At 37.6% G+C, this 14,101-nt stretch overlaps 1 protein-coding gene across 1 annotated transcript in view; it reads left to right on the top strand.

The window, feature by feature from the left end:
- Positions 1–2,186: 2,186 nt before the first annotated feature.
- The window catches only part of LOC150075128 (uncharacterized), a 56,566-nt gene continuing 44,651 nt past the window's right edge, over positions 2,187–14,101 (top strand). The window contains exon 1 of the mRNA XM_090389188.1: positions 2,187–2,371. Coding sequence (XP_090245314.1) covers positions 2,369–2,371 — 3 coding nt within the window. The 5' untranslated portion in view covers positions 2,187–2,368. The remainder of the gene's footprint in view (positions 2,372–14,101) is intronic.

The raw sequence follows: 14,101 nt of genomic DNA, 5'->3' as shown, positions 1-14,101 counted from the left end.
GATTTTGATGGAAATCATTGTAGTGTCTGCCATGGAGTGTCTTCTCTGCCAATGTTCAACCGGTTCGTTGAACGGGTCCCGTGCTCAAATGGTCTAAATAATAATACCATCCGCGTCTTTTCCGCACTTCCATTAACGCGCCTACCGCCATCTTACTTACATTATCGACACTACAAGAGCGCTTGCGCGAGTCGACTTAAAAATTGCTAGAAGTAGAACGTATACTTCATTCTCAATGTGTATGTTTCGTTTGATATCGAACATAGGACGTTATTTAAAAATGTAATTTTTATGCCATACTCACTTTCAATAATAACTGCATTGTTTGTTAATTAATGTATTAAATATTATTTGTATTTATTTTTTTTTTAGTTTAGTATAATATAAAATTATTTAATCATTTCTTAGTTACTGTAAAATTTGGAAAATTAAAAACTAAAAAAAAAAAAATCATCATCACAAAAACACCCCGTATAAGTTTTGCACAGGACCCCAGGGCCACAATATTTATTGAACAGGGTTCTACAAATTTGGGGGGCTGCTCTGCTTACAAGGAAAGATGGGTTGGGACAGTGAGGCTCTAGAATTTTTTTTTTTTTTTTATTTTGGCTGGTGCAGCATAAACTTCCTTGCACCATATGGATGATAATAATAAGCTATAATCTAAGGCGCATTTAGGGCTAGAGCCTCAAGCTGCGAACAAATTTAGACTATGTATATAAAGTGCTTAGCATCATAATACACAGCCATTTCTGAAAAAACAGAAAATTTTTAAGGTGGCATCGTTTTAGGTTATATCTCATATTGTGAATGTCTTCACAACGAGTTGCCATGATATTGCACTACTTCGAATAAATAACGCTTCACATAAGGAGAAGACTAGTGTTACTTATTCTCAGATAGGTACCACCACCCAGACAGCACTGTTTCAGGGCTATTTGGCCCTTCGTCAGTGAGTGGGTAGGTACCCAAGTGATGCAATGATAGCAAAAACAGTTATGAAGTATAACTCCACAATATGAGAGATGCCTGATGGTGTATGATGTATTTAGACTAAGGCGCATTTAGGGCTAGAACCTCAAGCTGCGAACAAATTTAGACTATGTATATAAAGTGCTTAGCATCATAATACACAGCCATTTCTGAAAAAACAGAAAATTTTTAAGGTGGCATCGTTAAAAATATTCTCAGATAGGTGGTACCTATCTGAGAATAAGTAACACTAGTCTTCTCCTTAGGTGAAGCGTTATTTATTCGAAGTAGTGCATGGCAACTCGTTGTGAAGGCATTCACAATATGAGATGTAACCTAAAACGATGCCACCTTAAAAATTTTCTGTTTTTTCAGAAATGGCTGTGTATTATGATGCTAAGCACTTTATATACATAGTCTAAATTTGTTCGCAGCTTGAGGCTCTAGCCCTAAATGCGCCTTAGTCTAAATACATCATACACCATCAGGCATCTCTCATATTGGGGAGTTATACTTCATAACTGTTTTTGCCACCATTGCATCACTTGGGTACCTACCCACTCACTGACGAAGGGCCAAATAGCCCTGAAACAGTGCTGCTAGGGTGTAGAGTTTCCAGTAGTGCGGAGTTTCCAAGAATAGGTAACAACAGCCTTCTCCACTGGGGAAGCGTTGCCTATTCGAGGAGTTTATGAGTTCTTGAGTGGTGTGAGTTGAAGGAGTTACTGTCCCTTTCATTCTTCTACACTGTTTCTTTTCCTCTTCCACTCCTACTATAACTTTCCCTCTACCTTTTTTGCTTTTCTAAGTCTAATAGGGACAAGTGGATATTCGAGTAGATATTCACATACATACATAAATAGCCCTGAAACAGTGCTGTCTGGGTGGTGGTACCTATCTGAGAATAAGTAACACTAGTCTTCTCCTTAGGTGAAGCGTTATTTATTCGAAGTAGTGCAATATCATGGCAACTCGTTGTGAAGGCATTCACAATATGAGATATAACCTAAAACGATGCCACCTTAAAAATTTTCTGTTTTTTCAGAAATGGCTGTGTATTATGATGCTAAGCACTTTATATACATAGTCTAAGCTATAATCTGAAACTCTAAATATTGGAAGTATTTTTAATTGAAGGTGGCGCTTGAACACTGACCGGGTTCTGGAGCAGACAGCTGGTGAAGCAGTGTTGAGTGGAATACATTTTTATTTTGGTTTAAGTTGCGATCGATGAGCTTTTCGTAGTAACGGAATTGAAGTTGTGCGCACGGCATAGTCGTATGCGACACCAAATTGCATTTATTTAACACGTGAAAACCAGAGAAATTTTGTGTTGCCTTTGCACAGTATGAGGGTTTAAAGGAGAGGGAGGGAGAGCAGGACATCCACCAGCAGCATGGTAAGCCACTTGAATTCAGACGGAACTAGGTTTGAGAGGGATCTTGCACATGGTTTTCTGTTTTGTAACTCCATTTAATGGTTTGTGTAGAGAAAAACGAAACTTTTCAATCTGCACTCACCAGAAAGTTAACAAACCCGAAGCTATTAGTACTATGAAAGATTTGAGTGCCTGGAAACTAGGTACCTGCGAGGACATCTGATTAAGTAAACTAAATGCTGATCGCATTCTTACTCTTTCTCGAACAACGCACAAATGAATGACGTAAATTGAAGAAGGATAGCTGCAGGAGAGATGTGTGAAATTTGTTTTCCACTAGGTTGTTCCATTAATTAATATTTAGAACAAACTTCCACCTGATATTGTGGAAGTGGGCGGTTTAAATACATTTAAGGATTAGACAAATTATTAGAGGAGATGAGCAAGTGATATATATATATATATATATATATATATATATATATATATATATATATATTTATTATTTTTATTTTTTTAATTTTTATTTATTTATTATTATTATTATTTTTTTGACTCATGCTTGTTTTTTGCAGAACAAGCCTTTCTAGGTAAGAGCACCCTTTTGTTCCCTTACCAATCTGGTTGCCCTTCTCTGCACCTGTTCCAGCAGATCTACATCCTTTCTAAAGTTAGGCTTCTAGACCCATATACAGTACTCAAAGTGTGGCCTAACCATGGTCTTATACAAAGGGATAATCACCTTATTCCTGTTAGCAAAGTTTCTGTATATCATTGACAAACCCTATGAACTGTGCTGACAGTATATCTGCACTGCTCAGAGAATTTCATCTCTTACTGCACAATTACCTCCAGGTCTTTTTTATTCTTCGCTACTTTGATATATATTACTCTGGGGTTACTGCTACCCAAGAACAGTACCTTGTATTTGCCAATGTTAAACCTCAGTTGCCATTTCTCAGCCTATCAACCCAATTTTCCTAGATCTTGTTGCAGTAGCTCACCCTGATAACTGTCGTTAACCACCTTCTAATTTTTGTATCATCTTCAAACTTGAACATTTACCTTATATATACCTTCATCACTATCATTGATAAATATTTTAAACAGCACTGAACCCTGGGGGACTCCACTAACAACATTAGTACAAAGAGCAGTGCTCATTAATAGCCACTCTGTCTTTTTCTGCAGTGTGGTGTTACCTTTCGTGGGCTGAAGTACTGTGCTGTATCTTTTTTTCCTGCTATCTATGGAATGACCATAGTGAAAAAAAAAAATTGCACATAAAATACTGCTGTACGAACTGGAGCAATGTAGCATTAAGGGCAAGTGACTGCTATATTGCTCCAGTTTGTACAGCAGTATTTTATGTGCAATTTTTTTTCCACTAACAATGGTCATTATATATATATATATATGGAAATGGTGGTCGCATATAAGGCATTGTTTTCAAGACCTAGGACTTATAATAGGCTGAAGTGTACTCCTGAAATAGTTTGTGTAGTATTGAAATAATCACATTTTCTATTAAATTTCTATTTCTACAATGCATATAAATATGTCAGGTTTTTTTGCTTTCCTGTATCGTGTTGGATCGTTAAAAATCCTATGTATTATCTCTCACTCAACATATTATTCTTATCCTTTTGTAACAGTGATTATATTGAATATAACTGGTAAAGCAGGTGTATTATAACTGGTGTAATAAATTAAAACATTGATGCTTCATGTTCTTAGCAACCCCTGTGTATATTCTGAACAACCAGCAAACCTTTAAGGAGGAAGATCATAGCAACTGGAATTTTACAGTTAAATGTTTCTGTGAAAGACCTAGTTTTTGATATTATTTTAGAAGCCACAATTTTAATTTCAGGGAAACTTTCCACCTCAATATTTATATCACTTCTGTTGAAAAGGGCCCATAAGTTGTTTCTTTTAGCAGGATTCAAACCTGGACCTTTTAAGATTTGGCAACTGAATTTCCACAGTTAGGCAACTGAAGTCTTTCTTTGTAAGAATAATCTTTTGTGTCCCTGACTAATCATGTTGCTCTTCTCTGTACTTATTCCAGCAGATTCACGTCCTTCCTAAAATGAAGCTTCGAGTCTTGTATGCAGTACTCAAGTTGCAGCCTTACCATTGCATTATACACCTCCTTTTTCTCTCTGGTAAAATTTTTGTATATATAGTTGGCAGAATTTCATTATCTGTCCCAGAAGCCTGTCTGCACTTCTAGGATTACTTCATTTTGGGCTACACAATTACACACACAGTAGGTTTGTTGTTTGTTTGTTATTTGGTTTTTAGGAGCATTAGCAACTAAGGCCATATTGTTCCGGGGATATGCGGTGGTCACTCCCTGACCTTTCTGCATCCTCCGTATTTGGTGGTCACGGGCTTGAGTCCCGGTCTAATCAAGAAGCGTGTGCTATGCACTGCTGCTCCTGCCCACCTGCACACAGTAGGACCCTTTTGTTTTCCACCACCTTGTGTACCATCCAGTTGGTATGTTATTCTCAGATTACTTTACTTTTATCAATATCAAATATCAATTGCCACTTTTCATCCCATTTGCTTAATTCGTTAGCTCTTTTTACAGTAGCATATACCTCTATTACTGTCATTAATCACCCTGCCAACCTTTTTATCATTAGCAAACTTAGAAATTAAATGATATGTCTTCATCAGTATCATTAATAAATATCAAAACAACAAGGGTACCCAGCACTAAACCCTGAGGTGCTCAGTTCATAGTTCAGAATTACTTTCCTAAGGTTCATCTGTACAAGATCTTGTATTATGCAGAGGTACATTTATGCATAATTTTGGTAATATATTTTCAGAATTTTATTAGCACAGTACTTTTTTTTTGTAATTGCCCATGACTGTATGTATAAAGAATTAATCTGAAGTAGAATTTTAAAAATATACAGTATATGCACTTATATATATATATAGTTCACAGTTTACTCAAAGAAAGTTAATTTGAAGATACAATCAAAAAACTAAACTCTCTTATCGCTAAAAAAATTTGTACAGTAGAGTACTGACCCGAATTTTCCTACAACTGAAATACCACAAGCTGTAAGCTTTCAGTAATATCAGCAAAAACAAGTAAAAGTCTTACTTATCTCTACTATTCAAAAAAAAAGCAACATTGTAAACAACACTACATCAGTATTATTTTGGAACAATGTTTTGATTAACACTTATCTGGACACCATTATCCTTAGTTCCCTCGGCATTGTCTGTTATGCAGAGTAAGCTAATTGAGTTTTTCCAGAACAAGCACAAAATAATGCTTTCCACACAGAAATCTGCGACTTTTGTTGTTAAGGGCAGAGGAGACACGAAAACTATAGAGGCTTTATTCAAAATTTCACTCTTGATAGCAAAAACAAGTAAAAGTCTTACTATTGCTGAAGAGCTTGTAAAGCCACCATAAAGTAAATAAGAAATGTTATGCTTAGAGAGAAGGCAGAAAAAGCTATTGAAAAAATTCCTTTGTCAAATGACACTGTGCAGCATTGCATAGAATCAGTGGCATAGCATGGAGAAGCAAGCATTTTATGTGGCGCCTCCGTAGCCAGGTGGGCAGGAGCAGCAGTGCGTAGCACATGCTTCTTGATTAGACCAGAGTTCGAGCTGGTGACCACCAAATATGGAGGATGCGGAAAGGTCAGGGAATGACCACCGCATATCCCCGGAGCAATATGGCCTTAGTTGCTAATGCTCCTAAAAACCAAATAACAACAACAGAAACTGATGTGCAGAATACTTATAATCTTTTAGCCTATGTGTAGTAAGTATATAAGGGAGAGGTGCTCATCTTTTTGTTTTGCTTATTATACCATAAACCCGTGTCACAGGTGAAAAGATTTTCCATTTGGTTAATGATTATTTTGTGACCTGTGATGTGGACTGAAAATGGTGTATACTGGAATTGTCACTGGCAGAGCACAAGCTACGTGCATGGTAAGAAAGGCATTTATATGTATGTGAAAGAGGTTGTGTGTGAATGGAAATCCACACCTGCCCTCATTTATGGAGAATGGATGATGTCAAAATTTGCCTTCTGATCTTGATTCACTTTTGAAGCAAGTAGTGAAAATTATGAATTTGATAAAATTGCAGCCACTGAATGTGCATCTTTTCAGCATTCTGTGCAAAGAAATGGGTAATAAGTACAAGGCTTTGCTTCTCTGCACCAGGATATGCTGGCTGTTGAGGACAAAGGTGCTCATAAGAGTTTTTGAATTAAGGAATGAGAAAAACATTTCTTCACAAAACTGATAATATCAGTAAAGACCTTTTCTGTGATTTCAAGTGGTGTATTTCAGCAGTATATATTCGCTATCTTGAATAGCCTAAATCCGTCACTTCACCCAGAATATCTTGACTTTTTAACTTACAGGATATGATATCAGGATTCCTTCAGAAGACTGAACTGTGATGCAAGTACCTCGATCACCCAGAATTTGACTTTTTCTCAACAGATGATGATTATTTTCTAAACATGTCAAAAAAGAAATCATTTAGAAACAGATCCAAATTCTACATCAGAATGTGAAGGAACACTTTACAGAACCAGACGCGACCAAAGGGTGGATTAGGAATCCATTCACTGCTATATCAAGGCATAATGAGATCCTTTATGGCAGTGTGCTGGTCCCACAGGAGGTAGATATTGTCGGGAAAATGGGAAATACATTTTGTAAAAAGGATAGGTGGAATAGGACCAGGGTATATCTGCCTGGGGGAAAAGTTGATGATGATGTAGAGCAGGCATGTCAAGCTGGAAGCCCAGGGGCTGTGTGGGACCCTCAAGAATTTGTTATGTGGCCCCAAGTGTCAACTTTCATAGTACATTTTAACATATATAAGTAGCCCAAATGGTAAATTATGACACTTAAAGGAGATATACAGATATGAAATTTAAACAATATTCATGTTATACAACCTTCATAAATATTGATGTTATGAGATTGCATTATTTTGTGCAAGAATAAGATAATATATTTTGCTGAATAATGTCGCTGATATGCTATATACACATTAGTGAGGTCCACAAGCCACCTGAGAGCCATTTGTGTGGCCCTCTACCTCCCCGAGAATGTCTGTGTGGTCCCTGAGCACTTCTGAGTGTGACACCCCTGACATAGAGATGCTCTTATTTTAAAGGTACAAAAATTGATATTCTTGTATATGTTGGTACTAATGATATTAAGAGTAGAAGGTCTGAGGATTTACATAACAATTACAGGGCAATTTTGAGAAAAAATTGAGTTAGGATTAAATTTGAAAGTGTATGCAATTCTGACCAAATGCAATAGGAGGAAGTACATGATGAGAGCCTTGTTAGTCAGTTTAGTACTGGGGAGACTGTGCAAGGCTCATTAGGGAAGAATTTTTCTTAGCATGGTCTGTGCTTATTGACAAGATAGACTGTTTTTACAGAGATATTTATTGGCTGATTCTGTTGAGGCAGTGTTAGGTGGGTTGCAAAACTGCTAGTTTGGTGGGGGGGATACACAATGAATAGATTAACAGCAGCTGCAGGCAGAGGTGTAAATGATTCTTGCCCAGATTCTAATGGATTATACAGCAAACTAGAAAGCCAGGTGTAAGGCCTGCTGGTAGTGCTCATTGAACAAGCAAATACATGGGCTGTATTAGGAATACTAAGAATAAAACTAGGTGCATGTACACTAATGCTAGGACCTTAGTAAATAAAATTCATGAATTTGAAATATTGGTAAAGTTATCAGATTCAGAAACATTGTACTGATACCATATCAGAGACATGGTTCACTCAGGCATAAGAGATGCAAAATTTGAATATGGGGAGTATAAAGTGTGCAAAAAAGGACAGACATAACAGTAATGTTTTAGTTAAAAAGCACATAGGATGTAAGGCAGTGCACACAGTCAAAGTCGGTGGCCAGTACAGTGTCGAATCAGATTGGTATGACATAAGCACTGGGAAAACAAAAACGAGAGTAGAAGTGTGTAAGTCATAGGCCCAATAACTGTGATGAACAGCTATACAGACAAATAGAGTGGACCAGTAATTCAGGATGCCTTATAATGGGGGATTTTAACTTTCCAGATATTGAATGAAACTTGTGGGTTGGTTTCTCTGACAGTAGCAGGATTCTGTAGATATTTTGGATGACTAGTTTTCTATACCAGCATGCTAGAGAGAGGCAATGAGAAAAAGAAATGCTCTTGTTCTGATTATCAACAAATCTTCATACATTAAGAATCTGTAGGTAAAAGAACCACTGGGTGCTCGTGATCACAGTATACTGATGTGGGTTTCACTTAAATATGTAACTACCATTGTGAGCAGAGAAGCTTTTACTTTCATAAAGGTGACAAGAATGGTCTCCGACAGTTTTTAAAATCTGTTCAGTGGGACCAACTGATGATAATGTTAGCAGTGAACTTTAAATGGGGAGCATTCAAGGAAGTAATAATGGAATCTATTAGGCTTTTTATACCAACTGAGAGAAAGATACTGCTCAAAGTTTAACCATTCCAACATCCCTGTATGAATATCAGATGACCTGGTGAGATTGCACCTCCGTAGCCAGGTGGGAAGGAGCAGCAGTGCATAGCACACGCTTCTTGATTAGACTGGGATTCGAGCCCATGACCACCAAATATGGAGGATGCAGAAATGTCAGGGAATGGCCACCGCATATCCCAGAGCAATATGGCCTTAGTTGCTAATGCTCCTAAAAACCAAATAACAAACAAACAAAGAAACTAGTGAGATTAGTGGCAGAAAAGAAAAATGCATGTGATACTTATAAATTATCATAGATATGAAAACCTACAGTAGGTATAACAGAGTCTGCAATCAAGTCACAAAAGAGGTTAGGCATGCTAAGTAGTAGTAGTAGTAGTAGTGGCACATGATGCAAGAAAGCAAGTGTAGGAGCTTATGCAGCATCAGCCAAAAAAAAAAAAAAAAATCACACCATTCCCTACAAATGCCTGTCCAGTTCCTCCTTAAATTTATTTAACCTATCAACTTCCACAACGACAGATGGAAGTTTGTTCCAGCAATTAACCACCCGCTGGCTAAAGGCAAATTTCCGCACATCTATTCTACATCTGTCCTTTCTTAATTTGAACTTATGTCCCCGTAGGTTGGTAATCTGAACAAGTGGAAGGATCCCATCAGAATTCAGCGTGCTCAACCCATTCAAGGCCTTATAGACCTCAATCAGATCACCGCGCAGGTGCCTAGTCTCCAGCCACTGCAATTTGCAGAACTTAAGCCTCTCTTGGTAAGAGAATCCCTTCATTCCCCTCACCAATCGTGTTGCTCTTCTCTGTACACGCTCAAGCAAATCTACATCCTTCCTAAAATGAGGCCTCCAGACCTGTATGCAGTACTCAAGGCGTGGCCTGACCATTGCCTTATACAGAGGGACAATCACCTCCTTCTCCCTACTAGCAAAATTCCTATATATCATTGACAAAACCCCATGACCCGCCCTAGCAGCCTGTCTGCACTGCTCAGAAAACTTCATATCTGACTGCACAATTACTCCCAGGTCTTTTTCATTTTCTACCACCTTAAGTGTAGTACCACACAGTTGGTACGTTTCTCTGGGGTTACTTCAGAGTAACCCCAGATTATTCTCATAATCTGCTAAGGCAGATTATGAGAAGTCTCTGACAAAGAACGCAAAGAAAAGCAGCAAAGACTTCTTTATGTAAGCACTAATAATTTTTAGGAAGGGGATGCCCGAAGTTTATGAAATTTTAACAGAGAAATAAATGATTTTGTGATAACAGAGGAAAGTGGATGAGAAATTGTTAAAGCTAAAGATAAAAAAATCACCTGGGGTGGATGAGATCAATCCAATTATATGTTGAGCGGCAGAAGAAGAGGACAGCAAACCTCTAGCCATAATTATAAGACATCCTTGGATTCAGGAGGTTCCTGTGGATTGGAGATGTGCAAATGTCCTCGATTCACAAAGCGGAATTGAAGGGTGAAGTGAGTAATCATAGACCTGTAAGCTTGACTTCCGTTCTAGGGAACATAATGGAGTCACTGGTTAAAGAAGTTATTCAGGACCATCAAGACAGGAATGTACTCAGTGGAGGTGGTTTCGGTGGTTGCATTGCATGTATACGTGCTCTGTGCTCTACAGTGCTCACTATTAGTCTTCGGCATGTTGAATTATAAATTGTTTTCCCTCAATTTTTTATTAAATACGGTGGAGAATGGCACAATCAGTAGGGGTACTGATTGGGTCCTGTGTCGCTCGTGCCTGGTCCCTCAAAATGGTATAATGGCGGGGGAGAGGAGGATGAATCATTTTGTGTTGCATTTTCTTGGCGATTTTTTTCAATCCATGGATGAATTGCATGTGTGCATTTGCTATATACACCTTACAATGCTCACTACAGCGGACCCCCCCCCCCCCCGCTTTAGATTGGTTCACTATACAATCAAATCACTTGACGATGGACACTCCATAACAAAATACCATTCACTATACGATATGTAGTAAGTGCCGGTCATTTAATCCTAATTAATGGTATTTTAATTCTATTAATGGCTGTTATAATAAGCGAAAATAGGATGAATATTATCCACAGGCCATAAAAGTAAAGATATAAAGCACAGATTTGCACCTTATTACCTTACCAATTAACAAAATTAAATGATATGTGAAAATCGGAAGAATATTTTCCATAGGTTAACAAAAGAAAAAAAAAAGTCAACTACACCGGATATTCTCAGGTGGTCATCCTCCCAATTACTAACCATGCCTAATGTTGCTTAACTTTGATGATTGTGCAAGAACCGGGACATTCAGAATGCCTGTGATGCCTTTACTTATGGCAACGGTCACATTTTTGTTGCATTTTTTGTCAATCCATGAACACAAGTTACTCCCATCTAAAAACTGCCTGGAGCTTGCCTAAAGAAGTTTCACTTCACAAAGACCTGAGGTTAATTTTACAGTCAGATTGGAAGTGCAGATAGGCTGGACCAGCACATGAGGTTTTGTTAATGGTATACAGGAGTTTTGTCATCAGGGATAAGGAGGTGATTATCCCATCTTACAAAGCAATGGTTTAGCTGCATCTTGAGTACTGCACAGAGACCTCATTTTAGGAAGGAAGTAGATCTGCTGGAATAGATGCAGAGAAGGGCAACAAGATTGGTGAGGGACACAAAAGGGTGTGCTTTCCAAGAAAGGCTTCAATTCTGCAAATTGTAGCATTTGGATGCTAGGTACTTGCGAGATGATCTGATTGACGTGTTTATGGCTTTGAATGGATTGAGCAAGTGCAGTGCTGATAGCATATTTTCTCTTGTATATCCAACACTTATGAGGATGTATAAATTTAAATTGAGGAAGGACAGTTTTGGATAGATGTGCACAAATTTGCTTTCAGCCAGTGGGTTGTTGATTGTTGGAACAAACTTCCATTTGGTCTTGCAGAAGCATTTTTAGTTTGAGTAAATTAGTATTATAATTAGTAGTGACAAATGATGCAAGAAGGCAAGCCTAATAGCTTGTCTCCCATCATTGTATTTATTCAAACTGTCCACTTCCACAACAACAGATCAAAGTTTGTTCCAATAATCAACCACCCGCAGATGAAAGCAAACTTCTGCACATCTCTCCTACAACCATCCTTCCTCAGTTTGATTTTATGCTCCTTCAATTGGTACATTAATCTGGGATTACTGTTATCCATATGCACACCTTACATTTGTCAATGTTAAACTTCATCTGCCATTTATCAACTCATTTGCCTAGGTTTTCTCGATCTTGCCTAGGCTTTCCTTGATTATTGTCTTGAACCATCCTGTCAACCTTTGTATCATTTGTATTAAGCCTCATATACCTTTATCAATATCATTAATAAATATAGAAGACAACAATGGGTCCAGCACCAAACCCTGTGGAATCCCCTAATAACATTTGTCCACAAAGAGCAGTTTGCATTAATAACCACTCATTCTTCTCCCACTCAACCATCCCTTTATTCATAGCCATAACTTGATCTTAATGCTACACTTAAAAATTTAAGGAAGAACTAGCAAATTATTGGAGTGGTGGTACAGGTGAGTGATGTGCCTTTTTTTTTTTTTTGATGCTGTATAAGCTTGCTTTCTTGTATCATTTGCCAGTAGTAACACTGTCTCATCCAGTTTAGGATATTAATGAGATCATCATTGGACTTTGGGGAGAACCTACTGGACTGGAGAAGCACTAATGTCTCCTCAGTCTGCAAAGGTGCAAATCTTTTGCATGATGGTCAACTATAGACCAAGTGTGTTTGACTTCTGTGATGGATAAGGTCATGGAGTCTCTGATTCAGTATACAATTTAGGATTATCTTGTTAGGAATGGTATCCTTAATAAGTCACAGCATTGGTCCATGAAGGAGAAGTCTTGCCTGACCAATTTAATTATTTATTATGACAGTCATAAAATGGATGCAAGAAACAACTTTGATATTATTTACCTTGACTTCAGTAAAGCTTTTGATATGGTTCCCAACGAAAGGCTATTATATAAACTGAAGTGAATGGGGGATAAATGGCCAAGACCCTGCTTTCTATCAAGCACTGGTTAAAAGATAGGAGAGAGGGCATAAAGGGGCATGTTTCAGGATGTACCAGTGCAGCAAGTTGAGTTTCTCAGAGATCAGTATCGGGAATAATTCTGTTTCTTGTCCTTCATGATTTTGTTGAGGGAGTGCAGGGGAATTTGATAAAGTTTAATGATGATTTAACGGCAGGAAGGGTGTTTATGATATGAACCAGTTCATTCTGTTTCAAAGTAATTTAATTTGCACAAATGGTTTGAAAAATGACAATTGAAGTTTAATGCTTCTAAATGTAAGGTTTTGTTAGACATGAAGTTAGACACTATTATTTAGTTAGACGTGAAAAATTTCTACAGTGTGGAAATTTTTCATGTCTAACTAAATAATAACCCTTAAGTCATTTTCATCATGCACTTAGGAAACAGAAATCCAGGAGTTACTTATAATCTTGGGAGAGTGGAGTTAAAAGTAGTGCATGAGGAAAATGACTTAGGGGTTATTATTTAGTTAGACATGAAAAATTTCCATGTTGTGTAAACAGTCAGCTAGGAAAGCACATGGTGATCTGTCTGTGATGTATAGGACCTTTGCAAGTAGGGAAAAGGATGTCATTAATCATTTTTATAAGAAGCTGGTGAGACTGCATTTAGAATGTTGTGTTCAGGACTGGAGACCACATTTGAAAAAAGACAAATTTCTAGAAAGAGTTCAGAGAAGGGAAACCAGATTGGTAAAGATTGCTAATCAATGTCTATATGAAGAACAGCCTGAAAAATGCAGACTGTAAAGCTTGGTAACTTGACATCTTAGAGGGGACCAGATAGAGATATATCCTAATGCCCTAAAGGAATCAGTAAATTGGGTGAGGCAAGTATATTTTAACTGGCAGAAAAGAGAACTGGGGGCACAAATACAAAATTCTGGTTATAACAGGAGGTTGAATCTCATAAAGTTTACTTTTGGGCAGCATGTTATAGATTATTGGAATGAATTTCTTGCAACAGTGGTTGAAGTTGATAATTTGGTAAAGTTCAATATGGAATTGGAGAGGCACTTTTTTGGCAACAGGGAAAGTATGAATGATAGAATTATTATTTATTTTTTTTTGGGCCAATGCAGAAAAAGCCCAATTCCTCACATCTTTCAGCCATTATA

The sequence above is a fragment of the Mastigoproctus giganteus genome, chromosome 14, assembly GCF_048544385.1.
Source record: "Mastigoproctus giganteus isolate SK-2022 chromosome 14, ASM4854438v1, whole genome shotgun sequence".
Taxonomy (NCBI): Eukaryota; Metazoa; Arthropoda; class Arachnida; order Uropygi; family Thelyphonidae; genus Mastigoproctus; species Mastigoproctus giganteus.
This window is presented reverse-complemented; position numbering and strand designations above follow the sequence as displayed.